Source organism: Alosa sapidissima, chromosome 7, assembly GCF_018492685.1.
Source record: "Alosa sapidissima isolate fAloSap1 chromosome 7, fAloSap1.pri, whole genome shotgun sequence".
Lineage (NCBI taxonomy): Eukaryota > Metazoa > Chordata > Actinopteri > Clupeiformes > Clupeidae > Alosa > Alosa sapidissima.
The window spans coordinates 23,604,403-23,620,415 of record NC_055963.1 but is presented as its reverse complement, the minus strand read 5'-3'; the positions used below and the strand labels follow the sequence as shown (position 1 = coordinate 23,620,415).

The window sequence follows — 16,013 nt, the reverse complement described above, 5'->3', positions numbered from 1 at the left end:
ATTTCATATGATCCCTTGTCTTGTTTGCTCTTGTGGCAAATATCTAATTTCATTAAAATTGGATGTTAGTCTCATATTTTTCATATACCAGTAATCATACTTTGATGTCTTTGTCAAAAGATTTGCATGAGGTAGAGCTATAAATATCATATGAATTCATTTCACATGTAATGTGGGTTTAGATGGAATAGAGGGGAAAATCTCCAGCAACTCTCTGTGGAACAAGTACTCCACAGAACTACTTTACACCACAGCGACAAAGTAATAGAGTGATTATACTGTTAACTGGAGTCTGAATAATCTGCATTATTGCTTTCAGTACAGCATGGCAGAGTTGTAGTCCAAATGAAGCAGGCTAGTGTGAGGGGTGTACATAAAAATATACTAATAAATGGGACTCTATAACGCACCAGTATATATTCCGAGTATCATAGTGAGATATGTAAAGTTGTTTTCGTCTGTGTTGCAGGTGAGCAGAGTTCCTGTCGAGAGCTGCAGTCAGTACAGCACCTGCAAGGAGTGTCTGGGCTCTGGTGACCCCCACTGCGGCTGGTGTGTCCTCTACAACAAGTAAGTCCAGCTCCCCTCCTCATGTGTCCCTCTGGCTGGAGGACATTTGGCAGTCATGAGGTGTACAAACTGTCCTTCTCACATCTCAGTGTTTTGCTGCCTTTCCACTTGCAAGCTAGAAAATACTACAATAGTGTTCACATTTGAGACAAACTAATTCAGCAGCTTGACAAATAAATTAATATAAGTTAATGTTGATGTTGTTGTTGTGAAACATTGTGTTATTGTGATGCCTTAGAAAATGCTGAACTGTCTCATTGCTGCTTGTATAGATTTCTAATGAATCGGCTGAGTCAGTCAGTCTCTCCAGTGATTCGTTTGTTTACTTTGTTCCTCAAATGCTTGATGCCTCATTTTGGCATCAGAAGAATTTAAAGCACTATTCAGAATACGCAACATAAAAATGGTAGATGGTAGAGAAGTATTGCCGAGTGTGTCTTAGCAAATAGCAAAATGAATGTTAAAGAAAGCACACAGGAGCATAAAGACACTGCTTGGAGGTGGGTGAGAGTTTAACCTTGCTGGTAGAATGAGAACTCTGTTCCTGCTGCCAGTTCTCCTCACTGTCCGCCATCAAAGCCCACTGCCTAAGGACAAACTTCTTAGACCACTGATCTGAAAACAGACAAAAGCCGAAAGGCGGCCGCTTTGCCTCACTGTTCCTGACCTGTAATAGGCATATGGTCTCATACAACATTTCCATCAGCCCGTGTTCACCCGGCTGGTACAGCTGTGTTTTTATTGGTCAACATGACACATGGCATTTAGAACTGACTGTCAGTGCTTTTACATTTTGGTAAATAAAGGAAAAATATTCTGACCCCTGGTCCTGCCGCCTGTCCACTTATATTTAACCTCATGTGCTTCATTGCTGTCAAGACAACGGAGTTAAACCGCAGAGTACAACCTTGGCATTTGTTATCGACAAACTAAGGGCAATGGCTGCGGCAGTAGCTATGGCTTATGTTCACTGGTAGACTTCTCCTAAATGTTGACCATCGTAAATCCTGCAAAATATGCCCAGCATATATATAATCAGTCATATGGCCTCAGTGTCCACCCTGTATTCTGCTCATATTTCATTCCCCTACATCATGAGCACAAGGTCTGTCTCAGAGCAGCTGGCCTAAATGGGTTATAGCATTAATGTGCCTGAGAAAATCTAGAGGCGCATGCATCTCATATGAACCTCAACATGGCGGGCGGGGAGGGGGAAAACCTGCTGGACTGGATGAAGTGATTGCACTTTTCTCCAAAAAAGGCATTCTAGACGTGCACTCACCACTGTGTCCCGCTGATGAATGTTGCGTTCAGAAAATGTTCAGGGTCCCGCTGCGTTTGGAGACTCGATTTAAAAGAATGTTTCGTGTCTCTCGGAGAGGCGCGGTGTCTATGGTGAAAGCCTGTGACGGTCCGCCCGCGAACTTCTCCTGACACCTCCGGCAGGCCTGGAAGGCAGCCAGCCAATCGGGGCTCAGCACTGGTGGCGGCCCAGTTCACCTGGTCCCCACAGGATGTGGCAGGTGACAGCTGCCCCAGATGTTTTCTCTCTGACTTTCTCTCTATTCTCTCTCTCTCTCTCGCTCTCTCGCTCTCCCGCTCTCTCCTACTTTCTCTCCCTTTCTATCTCTCTGTTTTTCTCCCACTCCCCCTCCTCTTTTTCTCCTGTTGACCCTTGGGCACCAGCTGGTAGGGAGACAGGAAGTGTCTGCATTTTGTTGGCCCCTGGCCCACCCCCACACTCTTCCTCCCACCATGCACACACACACACACACACACACACACACACACTCACACATACATTACCAGCACCAGCACCACCACCTTTCCTCGCCAGCATGGGTTGTCATCAGGGTTCTCTCCGGCCTGTCGCGTAATTGATGAACTCGCGGAGAACTCTGTGTGAGAGGCAGCCTGTGTTCTGTCACTGGCAGGGGGCGAGCGGAGGGCCTCTGAAGGAAAAGCACGTGTGACTGCAGGACACGCTGCCTCATTTATGGAGTGCGATGGGTGGGAGATGGAAGGCTTCTTGACATGCTCGTGCAGATGAACCGAGGTAGGGAAGAGGAAGGGGGTGGGGGTGAAAACGAGAGGCACCCAAGGGGGGAGGTGTGATCTCGAGGAGAGGATATCGACAGGAGAGCCCTGGAAACATGTCAGGAGCCATGAAAAGCTGGATTATTTTTTTCACCCGCCCACCCCCCAAAAAAAAAAGAAGGAAATATGTGTTGGATAGAAAAAAAATGGCGAATGGTTTTTGAAATTGTGCAGAACAAGCATGGTGGGGGTTTGTCTGTTCTTTTCCTCCAAACGGTGTAATATTTTGCTGGTGTCAGCCGCGTTTGCTGCTTTGTTCATTCATTTCTTTGACAGAGGAGCAGTGAGGTAGATAACGCTGTCCAGAGGTTGTTGAAAAGGGCTGTGTGTGTGTGTTGGTGAGGCGGGGGGGGGGGGGTTCTTTGTTCTGAGTCCCAGGCCCCTGCAAAGACCTTTTTGCAGATTCATAGATGGGAGCCAAAGAAATTGAAAGAAGTAGAAGAGAAAGTGAAGGCGGGAGAAAGAGAGAAAACTTCTTCCATCCTCCTTCTATTTTCATCACTTCCATACCTTAATCAAGATAAAGATCTTTAATTAAGATGTAAATCGGGGATTGATGGAATAATTAGCGCAAGACTTGTGCGGTGCCAGTTTGGAAATGGCATTTGTTTGCATATTAATGCCGCGGCCCACCCGAATTTACATGACCTTGCGACGAGCCGTGCACAGCTCAATTAGGCGCAGATCAAGCACAGTGATGAACAGATTGAACGGAGGCTGACTTTGTCCTTGCACCCGCTACTAACCTCTCTTTCTACCCCACCCCCACCCCAAACCCGCGGCACCGCCGCCACCCCACAACCCCCACCCACCTCCTACCAGCCGGTTCTGAGCGGGTGCCTCCACAGCCATAGCCAGACGGCCAGTCTCACACCACCCCTGCCCACCACCTCGTGTCGCCTTCTCCCTGTTCCCGCCTCCAGCATGGCGACTGCTGTGAGCTCTCTCTCTTTCTTTCTCTCTCTCTCTCTCTCTCTCTCTCTCTCTCTCTCGCTCTCTCTCTCTCTTTCCCTCCCTCCATCCAACGAGAGCAGACTGGAGAGGTGGAAAGGCAAGTGGGTTTGGTGGCATGCATTTGCATTTGTATGTGCATAGCGTGCTGCTAGTCTGTTAAGTCAACAGACGCTTCAATTCAGTGTTAGCTAGAGAGTGTAGCGAGGGTTTCACCAAGTGACCTGTCACTTAAAGGCTACTGTTTACCACTCAAGTCTCGAGCCTTTTTTTTTTTTAATCCAAAGCAGCTAACCATTAATAGCTTATTCATGTTCTCAGTCTGTGAATTAACCCCATGACCTTGATGTTGTGCTACCCCAGTTCAACAGTTTTAATGTGGCAAGCATGTTCCTCTCCTCCTCCTCTTCCTATGACACGAGCCTCACTGCTGTCGAGTCACACGCTCGGGTTTGGAGAGGAGACAAGCCTCTGTGTGGAGTGTCACCGCGGGATGGGGGTGGGGAGTGCCGGTCCCAAGAGAGGGCCCAGTAACGGGGCTATTGTTCCCCAGCATGGGGTGTGATGATGGCGGCCTGCGCCAAGCTGAGTCCCACCGCCGCAGTCGCTAATGTCTCCACGTCCTCCACACAATGCAGCTCATTATGGGACCATACCTCAGACACATGCCCCATCACAAAGCCCACCACCATCTCAGGGGGTGACTCGCTTCTCGGCACACACACACACACACGCACACACACACAGGCCGTGCAGCTCCACTCGGGGGCTGTTTTGCTTCATTGTGGCAATTGTGACATTTCCAGAAAGATCGGGGAGCTGCTTTACGAGGTTCAGCCATATGTGTCTGCCTCTTTCTTATTAGCGTTTTACTGCTCAGTGCGATCAGCAGAGATTTGGCTGGGGATTCGCAAAGAAGCAGCTAATTGCGTTTCGAAACATAAACACACCAATGTTCTTTTGGATTTGCCATATAATTGAATCTAATTGAAAGCACAGTTGTATGACGTTTTTTTTTCCATAATTTCCTACAGATGTCTAATTAAATTCTCAAGGTGACCTCCATTGCTAACAGGAAAGTGGTGTTGGCTGAACTGCTGCATCTCGGCATCATGTACTGTATGTAACAACCTCTCCCCACTTGTCATTGGCATCAGAGCAGAAAACAGAGGGATTTTTATTTCTTTAATGAAAAAATCTCATCCTTTTCTTTTAATGACAAAATGAAGGACATGTGATTCTGAGCAGCCTACTTTTCCCTCTGTATTAAAATAAAAATCACATTTCAACTGTGAGGCTTCCGCAAATCTTGTGCACCAGCTGAGGGGTGCTTAATTCTCCAATCTTCATCGCTGTTTGTCAGAACCTCCCTTCCCCTGGGAAGTTGGGCTGTTGCGTTGCCATGAGAGATAGCTTTTCAGAAGCACACACACACACAAACACACACACACACACACAAACACACTCACACACACACACACACACTTACACACACACGCACACACACACACACTCTCACATACATACACACACACACACACACACACACATACATACATACATACACACACACACACACACACACACACACACACACACACACACACACACACACATCCACCCACCAAATCCACTTGGTGGGGTGGGGAGGCTGGCTGTGACCTGCCTCCCTTTCTTCTGGTTGTTGTCTTGGCTTTGTGTGCCATTCCCCAAGGGCTCTTTAGCCTCAAGCCATCATGTTAGCTGAGCCAGGCTGGAGAAAAGAGAGGGAGAAGTGTGGGGGGTAGTGGGGGGGTGTGGGGGGACAAAGTGCACGCTGGGAAATGGTCTGTGTCCATGGCAACAACAGGAAACTGGAAGATGGATTTGCTGTGTGATTCAAATCAGCCCTTTCTGGTGATTTCTGCGCAACTGTATCTGTTCACGGGGCACTGGTGAGTGTGTCTCTGAAGACTCGTGTGCTATGTTTTCTCGCACTCGCACACAAGCATGCTCTTGTTAAAGCATCATCAGCCACTGAGACTTCATTAGTGTTCTATAAACGATTCATCCTCTTGACATTTTGTCAGCCTCCGTTTAGTAAAGTACACACATTATGTACATGAGTAAATATCGTGCTCCGAAATGCAACTAACACAATTTATTGTAATACAGAGATAATAATACTCCGGCAGCAATGGCTGAAACGATAATGGAAAAAAGGGGGGGGATCAGTGTTTGATTTGGGTGGTGTTTTAATACTCTGTCCTGTCCTCATTGCTAAATGTTTCTCCTGGCCCCTTATTTTTAACCTACAGAGGTACCGGTAATTGCTTTTACAGATAATAAAATAAAATAATAAAATACACAGAGCATGGTGAAGTTGTGAAATTAAGCTTTATTGTATAAAGGCAATCAAATGGGAAATGGGTAACGCACATGAGCATCAATTTTTCCAGAACTGTAATTGTACTGCATAATGAACGCATTTTTGAATCCATAAACTTGTTCTCGTCTCCCACGTAACATACTGATTAAAATAGAATTTGACCTTAGATTCCTTAATGTAGTCAAATGAACTTGTTGGCTTAGAGCATGATCTGCAGTGGTAGCACTTTCTGATCCATAACTTGAGCATCTCCCACATACAGTAGCACACTGATTGAAAGAGACCGGCGCTTTACATTACTGAACACAGTTGACTAAACTATTGGCTTGGAGCACAGCCTACACCAGAAGATCTTCCTCCACTCACATTAATTAGTATGCTTGATTGATTCTTTCTCCGTCTGCGGAAACCCTCCCTTACGACTCACCACTCCCCCACAGGGTCAGCACGGATCCTTATGAAACCGCTTGTAGGTTTCAATTTGCTGTTCCGAACCAGCCTGACCTATCATTTGCAGCAAGCCCAGCGTGACCTTTTTTTAAAAAAGTGTCCGAATTGTAAAAAAAAAGTCTCCCGGTTCGTGTGCCACGTGTGGAGGGCTGAGAGCGTGTGCTCTGCGGTTTAATTCCGGCTGCCGAATTAGGTACAGTAATAGAGCTCTTGAAAATTGAAATGGCCTGGGCTGGTGAATTGAACTTGCTTTAAGCTATCTTCCAGGGGAAAAAAGATGGGGGTGACTCAGTCCTAACCCAGGCAGTTACACAACCGTCCTCCACTTGCTCGTTTGTTCACTCGTCAGGCGAAGGCCACGAGCTCGAGTTTGAGAGAAGGGAGCGGAGCCAAGAGGTGGAGTGGAGTGGGGCATTGCGAGCGCACGTGTGCGTGAGTGCACGGGAGCTTTCAGCGGAGGTTAATGCCGGACCCCAATCTCACTCCTCGCCCCCTCTCTCCTCTCCTCGTCTCTCCTCGCCTTTCAAGCGCTGAACGCACCAGCACCCCTTCTCCTCTGACAGTTTATGGACCCATTTCGCTTAATCCTCCAGCGCATAAGAGGGGCTCACCTGCTAATTGAAGATGTGCGCGAGCCCATCCTGTCCTCCAGGAGAACAAAGGAGGGTCGCAGAGCACAGGGGTCGTGCTGTTGTCTCTGTCGTCACCAGTGGAGGAAGAGGGGGAGGGGGAGGGAGGGTAGTGTCGGTCATGGCGACCAGACAGGGCCACCTTACCCTCGCCTGCGGGTGGGTGGGGGTTGGGGGGTGGGGGGAACTGGGACTTATCATAAATCACATTACTGCTGTTCCACCAGGAAGAGTAGTGGATGTAATTGGATGAAAATCTCATTCTGGAATCTGGTCCAAGAGAGAAAGAGAGAGAGAGAGAGATGAAGGGAAGAGAGAGAGAGAGAGAAATAAATGACAAAAGCAAGAAAGGAGAGGTAAATCTTTGGGGCGCGATGAGCACGAGAAGCAGACATGTCTGCTGCTATTTCTTTAATTAAACACGCTCCCATCTCCGTCGACATATGGCAGTAATTAGAAGTAAACAAATCATTAATGACGTGTTGCATCTCGAGTGAAAGACAACGTGGCGGCGGCGGCGATGGCAACTTCTTATTGAACTTTAGATACTTGTGTAGAGCGAGTGGAGGGGAAAAAAAGGTGGTTTGTTGTTTTGGTAGGTGTAGATGGAATGAGCGATGTTTACCATATCGCTCTCTGCCTTCAACTATCTAATGAAGTCACATATGAGATGATTTCCAAAGAGTGCTCGGAATGTTTGCTTATACCTACTCATCCACTATATATGTGGACCTTCAGTATGTCGTTGTATGCCTGTGGTCCTGGGCTAACAAACTGGGTAGTGTTTTTTTTATATATACATCCTGCCGGTTAGATTAAATGACGTTTTCGTTTTCAGTATCACACCACCCCTAATGAAGGATCATGGAGTCAAATGCCACTGTTTCATTATGGGCTGTTTTATCTTAGCTGCGGAGGATACTTACTTGGGTTTGGTTTATGCGTGTGGCTTCGCAGCGAACAGCAGGAGGTGTCATCGCTAAACGCTTAGGCAGGGAGTTTTAATGCCTTAAATTTATTTCCTCGCTTCTGTGCGAATGTCTCCCGCATAAACATGCGCAGGCTCTAACACCCTTTTTACCCCTCGCACAAACGCGACAGCACCATAAATGTTTTAATATTAGGCAGCAGGGGAGAAGAGGACACACCCTAATCCAGAGACTTGGCTAAATCAAATTCACTGCTTGATTTTTATATTCAAGGAAAAAAATGTTTTTTTTTGTGTGTGTGTGTGTGTGTGTGTGTGTGTGTGTGTGTGTGTGTGTGTGTGTGTGTGTGTATAGACACTATGCCATATTGCTGGCATTAGATACAGTCTTTCATCCTGTTTTGTGTGGAGAAAGGCATCAAGAATTGCAATCAAAACACTTTCAAAGTATTGTGGCGGCGTAGACATATCTATGGCTCATCAGAACGCTGGCTTTGTGCCGTCGCCCCTCCAAGAATATCCCTTTACAGGTGTGGTCGAGGGAAGGGGACGAGTGCCAGATGAAGTCATTCAAATGCTTGACTTTCCACATTTTTGGCAGCGCACGTCCTGTTTCATCTTCAGTGGATCTGTCTGTCATCACCTTCAAAACATGCACATATCCTCTCCTTATCAGGAAACTGCCCAGCCGATGTATGGGCCGTGCCGAGACCTTTCCCAGGTCTGTTCCAGATGTGCTGTTGACTGTAGAATGTGTGATTTGGATGACACCCTAACCTCTGTGTGTGTGTGTGTGTGTGTGTGTGTGTGTGTGTGTGTGTGTGTGTGTGTGTGTGTGTTGTATCTGCCTCTGTCAGGTGCTCGCGTCAGGAGGCCTGTGAGAAGTGGGCCGAGCCGCAGCACTTTGCCACTGAGCTGAAGCAGTGTACGGACGTCAGTGTGATGCCCAACAACATGTCCGTCACCTCCCCTGCCACTCAGGTGAGCAGCGCAGCATAGCGCGTCTCCGTCACTCACTCACACCCAGGGACAAGGGTGGTGGGCGGCGGGTGGGACAAACCTACACCATTCAGCATGGCTGCTATTACGTTGTGCAGGCCCTATGGGACTAAGATGGATATGTTAATCAACATACATCATGTAGACACACATTCAGATTCCAGTCTTTCTTTCTGTTTGTCTATCTGTCTCTACCTACTCCATTTCTGGGTATCTGGGGCGTCTGTCTACTTACATACATGTCTGTGCATACTGTGTACTGTGCAAAGGTACAGATGTTTACATGCAGCTTTATCTGCATATAGATATGTCTGTCACACAGGCATATGTATGAAATGTGCACATATGTTTACATTTGTGTGTGTGTGTGTGTGTCTCAGGTGAGTGTGCGGGTGGTGAACGTGCCCAGTCTGTCGGCTGGGGTCACCTGTGTGTTTGAGGACCTGTCAGAGAGTCAGGGAGAGGTGCTCTCTAAGGGCCAGGTGCTCTGCATGTCACCCTCTCTGCGGGACCTGCCGGCACTCACCCAAGGCTACGGTAAGGAGGACGCTTTTTAAGTTTCGTATCGCATGGAAGTGCTTTACAGGGATAACGAAACATAAGGAGAGAAATGAGGAGAACAGGAAGAAAGTGTAGAATGAGGGGGAAGTGGGATTTTTTTCCTCATCAATGGATGGTCACTTGTTTATAAATAGAAGCTACACACTACGCACATATTAGGTAAGAGGGAAGAGTGGCGTTCCCAATTGATATGTTTTTATGTGAAGAACACTAATAGCATGCTAATAGCATGTTTTCAGCATCTGAAAAATACATACTTTTTCAACTTGTAAAAAGAAAAAAACATTACTTTCCTTTCTGTGAACATCACATCCATGGTAATGTGTTTGAAACTACTTATTCGAGTTCCAATTTCTTTTTTCTTTATTTTCTTTTTTAAAGCTTCTGGTACCATCACAAATGCACTGATGGTAACCTTTAAAGCACACAGGGCTTATTATTTCCATTAATGACAATTACGGCTGGTCCGAATAGAAATATTATGCCAATTATCTGGAGGAGAGGCACACAAGTATAATTGGCCATCGCAGAAATGTAGGCATTAGCTAGGCGAAAATGAAAGCGAGCAGGCAGGTTTGGGAGAGTAAGTGCATTCCTCTCGCGAACGGAAGAGGAGAGGAGCGGAGAGGGAGATGCACAGTGGCGTAGCCATCAGGGGGGGTAATCAGCGTAGCCGTTATTGAGTTTGGACTGGAAGAGGGGAGTAATCATAGCCTAAGTAAAGGGGGTGGGGGGGGGGGGCAGTGGACTTCCAAAAAGGCTTCTCACAGCAGGAGAGGAGTGCTCACTTCCCCTCTTCCCGTTCTCTTTCTCGCTCTCGCTCTTTCTCCCGGTCTCTGCTTCTTAGACGCAGCTCACTTTCTGAGTGTCTCTCTTTTTTTTTTCATGTTTTACCCCCGCAGGTGACAAGCGTGTGGTCAACCTGTCACTCAAGTCCAAGGAGAGCGGCCACACATTCATCACCACCGAATTTGTCTTCTACAATTGCAGCGTGCTCCAGTCGTAAGTGTTCCACTTACTTTTCTCCCTATGAACCTCTTGGAAATGTTGTCTGCACGACTGGAATGGTGCCATAAGGGACCTTTTCTGGGGGCTCGGTGGCGTACTGTACTTCCTTATAAAGAGGTTCTCCTCCTCTTACTCTGAAATGCTTCCAAGAATGGCTTGAAGTTGCAGCAACACTGTATAGTCTTGTTTTTGAAACCTTGACCTGTGGAGGCTGTATTAGCATTCTGTCATTATTTATTTTGTGGAGATAGAGATATTATTTGTAGTGATGATTAAATATGTTTTATGAATATGTATGAGGATTCTTGTGCAATCCATGTCACTTTTCTAGGATACAAAACATGAAAAATATTTGGAGTAATAGGAATGCACAAATATGTGTACGTGTATACACAATCCAAATAATTCAAACCACACACACACGCGCACACACACACACAGTAAAACAGATCTGCCTAAGGTCCCTAATTGCCATCTCAAATGGGGAGCCAACTCCATCCCAAGCCAAGGTGTTCATATTGTAAAATCATGATAATGGAAGATGGCTATCTCTGTGGGTGCTGGAGGATTTATTTATTTATTTTTATTTATTTGTTTGTCTATTTATTTATTTGGCACTGCTGCACGAGCTGCGAGCTGCACTGTCTCCTATCCTGGCCACAAACAGCAGCAACAGCAGCAGCAGCCATATGTAGGGCAGTGGTCCAAACCACAACTGCACTCTCAGGCCGGCCAGAACAATGGCTCCCCTGCACCGGTTCCCATCGCTCCCCCCAGCTGACCACACGGGCTCCGCGAGCGGCGGTCCGTTTTCCAAAAGCATAGTTGCTTACTATGATAGCAACTACCTTGGTAGTGTCACTGGCAAATGTGAGTCCGTAAATTTGAGTTACGCATGTACAAACACTTAAGCTTCAGATTGTCACATATCACGTTTTTAATTTTGGAAAATGAAAAAATAAAAGCATATTTGTTACTAAAATGTGACCGAAATACGACCGAATATCAAAAACATATTTTTTTGTATTGTTAATGTGTCAGTAACGTGTGACTCAGTTTCTGCCAACTCAGATTGGCAGTGATGCTACTACGGAGGATACATGGTAGTTAGCAACTGTGCTTTTGGGAAACACACACCTGAACCAGAAGGGAACCTGAGTGGGAGCGAAACCTGCAGGCCGGACGCTCAGGAGCTCTGGCCTCTACCCGCTCTCTCTCTCTCTCTCTCTCTCTTTCTTTCTCTAGCCCTTTGGGTTCCCACCATATGTGTTAATTTGCACTGCAGTTAGCCGGGGCTGGGGGGCCGAGTCAGTGGCGTGGGTGTAGCTGCCTGTATCACTTTACTTAGCTACCATCACTGCCATGTGGCTCAGTCAGCAGAGAAAGACTACATCTCCTAGCTGGAGTGAACACACTATTACATATTGTGTGTGTGTGTGTGTGTGTGTGTGTGTGAGGTGTGTTTCTGACCCGCGCATGACTGAAACTGTGCCAAATGAGTCTCCATGTGTCAAGATTAGCATCGTTACGACATAAAGAAAATGTGAATTCATCAAAGGAGGAGAAGAAAAGGCAAAGGCGAAGAATCGGAGAACGTTAGATTTGGCAAAGTCAGTCACACAGCAACCCTTCACACATGCGTTAAATACAATTCGTTCCCCTGGCTAAAAACCTTACATGGGTGTTTTTTCCCTCCTTTTGTGTGTTTTTTTTTTTTTTACATTTTAGAAGGAATAAAATTGCCTTGCTTGTCGGCTGGCAGCAACGCGTGCGCAACAATCAATTCTCCGGCGAATGAGAGAAAGAGAGAGAATGAGGGAGGGAGCCCAGGCAGGGTAATGCATGCAGGGGCTGGTTGGTTCGCTCGCTCGCTCGCTCCCTCGCTCTGCCTGCCAGTTGCCATGGCAACCCTCCCCGGTTGCCGGCGGAGGCCTAGCCTACCTTGCCAGAGTGCGGCCTGCCTGAAGCCTGTGCCAGATTTCCTGTTTTCACAAAAGCCCTGTGGGAACATTTAGCCCTCGAATTGTTTCCCTCTCTGCCGTGGCTCGGGGACAGCACTCACTCACCCTCACCTCTTCTCTGCCCCTCCGAACCCCCCCACCGCACCCCACACACACACACACACACACACACACACACACACACACACACACACACACACACACACACACACACACCAGCCATCTCCAACCCTGCGAGCACAGCCCCGCTTTATGTTGCTTTTTCTTTTTTTTTTGTTCCCACCATTCTTCAGCCTGAGGGTTATGTGACTGCCCCCCTTCCCTTTTTTTCATCCTCCGGGATAATAGCCACCTGTGAGAGGCGCGGAGCAAAAGCTCTCAAGCTCTCAAGAAAAGGAGCTGTTGAATATACATATTTTACCAACCAAAAAAAGACACAAAAAGTTTTTTGGGGAGGACTTTTTTCTTCTTCTCTCTTACCCCCTCCGCTCCTTCAACTACAACCCATTTTGTGTCCCTCTCAAGTCCTGCTGTGAAAGGGTTTATATAAAATCTTGCCAGCTCCCCTCTTCCCTTGTTGGCATATCTCTCTCCGATTCATCTCTCCCGAGTTCATTTTAGTCACTGCCAATCGCTCTCCGTTGTACGCTGATTTTTTCCCCTTAAGTGTCGGAGTGGAAAGTCGCTTGTTGTGCCCTATTTTTATTTCGATCTGAGCTCAGCAGAGTCCCTCTTTCTTCCCGTGCCAGTGGGGCAACATGGTACCAGCCCGTGCCCAGAGTGCCACCAGCGTGCCAGGCTTGTCCCGCCGATTCCCGCCGCCCCTGGCGGTGACGCGGCCGTTTAAAGATCCTCGCTTCGGACGTCAGCGCTCCCCCGTTAGTCGGCTCTTTGGCCGGGCAGCTCGGCACACCCGCGGCTGAAATGAAAGCAAAGTGAATTGATGGGGGTGTATACCCCTGACGCAGCATATTGCATATTTCAGCCGGGGACTTGCAGATGTGAGAGCAGTATTTACAGCACGGGGGCACTGGGCTGCTGCTGCTGAATCAACGCACAACACACAGCTCTGCCATTTTTGCATGTGTGTGTGTGTGTGTGTGTGTGTGTTGTCTGCGTGTGTATGCACAGACTGTATGTTTGTGTGTGTTTGTGCGTGCGTACGTGCGTGTGTGTGTGTGAAATACTATGTCTGTGAAAGATGAAAGGTGTGAGTAAAAGAGAGCAACTGAGTTTGAGAGAGGGAAAGAGAGAAATAGAGTGTGTATGTGTGTATTTCCCTTTAGCTGAAGGAAGGAAAAATTAATGAGGTACCAGTGTTAAGAGAGTGTAGACGGAGAGAGAGGGTGGTGGGAGAATGATGATGCTCATGGCTCGTAGTGCTGTGGAGTGCAGCTGAATGGCCCTAGCATGCTATGGTGATCCCTTTGGCCGTGCACGCGGACCAGATATTTTGAGGTGGGAAGGTCGGGTGGAGGGACGGCGCTGAGAAGTGGGAGCAAGAGATCGCTGGCAGACTGACTGTGGCCCCAGACATCATTGACAAATGCCCCCCTCTTTTCAATTCTTAAGGAGCGGGTGCACAGCGTGCAACACCACCAAATATCCTCAATCTTTCACCCGACAGGATGAGGAGAATGAGAGCAAGAGAGAGAGAGAGAGATAGTGAGAGAGAGAGAGAGAGGGAGAGATAACGGGAGAGAAATAGGAGAGAGAGAGAGAGAGAGAGAGGCAGGTTTCACGGAGCTGTGTGGAGATTATACAGTGCGGCACAGCTTAAGGTGCGGATGTGTTCAGACTGCTGAGAGCCCTCCAAAGGGGATTTTTGAACTGTGTCTCGGGGGGGTGGGGAGGATATGATTAGTATGGGACAAAGTATACGCTCCTCACACGGTGCTCCCCTGTGCCCTGAATGCAGCTATGGACTGGGAGAGCGCGCAGGAGCAGAGAGAGGCAGGAGTGGAGAGGAATCCAGAAGGGGCGGGGGGGGGTTGGTGGAGTGGGGGCCAGGGTCAGCCTGCGATTAAACGAGGGATGAAATATCTCCTCTCACTCCGCCGTTTATCTCGCTCATTCACGCAGCTTGCCGTCCCCCGGACCACAGGTGTGTTGTGTTTATGCCGCTCCGCAGGTGAGGGCTGTCTAATTGGGCCTGTTGTTAGGGATATTTTTCTTTTTGTCTTTTTTTATTTTATTTTTAAATCCTAAGTGGTGTTTTTTCTTTTGTCCAGGACTCAATTATGGCCTAATTGGAAGGCAGCTTAAATGTTTCAGGCTGACGGGGCTCTTAATTGTGCGTGTCTTTGTTTCCACCCGGCTGAAAAGATGTCTGCCGCATACTGACCACTGAGAGCTCGAGCAGACATGAGCCGGCAAGCACACACGCGGAGTGCATCATGCTGTGGAAGCCAGCTGTGTGGATGTCTGTCCTAACTCTGTCCTTTTGCCTTTCTCTCCGATCTCTCTCTCTCTCTCTCTCTCTCTCTCCTCCCCCCCTCTCTCTCTCTCTTCCCCCATTCTTTCTTTCCCTCTTCGCCCTCTCTCTCAGGTGTTCCTCCTGCGTCAGCAGCCCCTTCCCCTGCAACTGGTGCAAGTACCGGCACATCTGCACCAACAACCTGGCAGAGTGCTCTTTCCAGGAAGGGCGAGTCAGCAGTGTGGAGGTAAGGTATCAGAGCCTCTCTCTCTCTCTTTTTCTCTCTCTCTCTCTGCCCAGTCGTCGGCTCGCGCTGTGGCAGCAGCAGCAGCGACGGTGGCGGTTGGATCACAAATGACACACTCTCCCTCCCTAGTGGGCGATCATTAGTGTTTAACTAGCAGCGGCCAAAAGTAAAGAAGGAGGTTTGATCTGTGTGGAGCTGGGACGACATTTGGCACACAGCCCCCCGCGCCCGAGGGTGACAGGAAGCGGTGTCAATGGTGCCGTTTGTCCTTGTTGCCCCCCCCCCCCCCCCCCCCCCACACCCCCTTTCCCTCCCTTTTTTACAGAGAGATTGTGACTGTAGGTCCCAGAGGTGCCCCCGGGCTATGGGGGGCCCCCAACCTGGTCACGGCCCGTTTGAACCTGTAGCTGACAGGCCCTTCCCCTTCACATCTTACACACTACACACTGTTGTGTGTGTGTGTGTACCCCCCTCAATCGGCCCTTTCACTCCCCCTGAGGAGCTGGGCATTGTGGCAGGCAGTCTTTGGGAGCCTAGCTCTTTGACACTTCTTGGGTTGCTTTCAAGGCAGAACATGGAGCTTTTTGTCAACAAGAACCATAGACATTTTGTGCTGTTCCCCTTTTCAAATGGAAAATTAATTTGACTTGGACGTGTTCTCCTGCATCGTTTCTCAGAAAGGGCATAGAGGCTAATTGGTCACATGCAGGTCATGATATATGTGAGTTAAGCAACGGAAAAGTAATCCCTATTTGCTCAATTTTGCTCATTTACTCAAAAAAAAGTTGCACGTGGTGAACATCTACTTAAGCATATATTTCATGGGAC

The 16,013-nt window shown here is 48.0% G+C and overlaps 1 protein-coding gene across 2 annotated transcripts in view; it reads left to right on the top strand.

The window, feature by feature from the left end:
• plxna3 (plexin A3) overlaps positions 1-16,013 on the top strand; it is a 118,441-nt gene that overhangs the window by 46,788 nt on the left and 55,640 nt on the right. For both annotated transcript variants that reach the window (XM_042099143.1, XM_042099142.1), the window contains exons 5-9: positions 470-570; positions 8,851-8,974; positions 9,373-9,529; positions 10,456-10,555; positions 15,071-15,185. In XM_042099143.1, the coding sequence (XP_041955077.1) occupies positions 470-570; positions 8,851-8,974; positions 9,373-9,529; positions 10,456-10,555; positions 15,071-15,185 (597 nt within the window). The remainder of the gene's footprint in view (positions 1-469; positions 571-8,850; positions 8,975-9,372; positions 9,530-10,455; positions 10,556-15,070; positions 15,186-16,013) is intronic.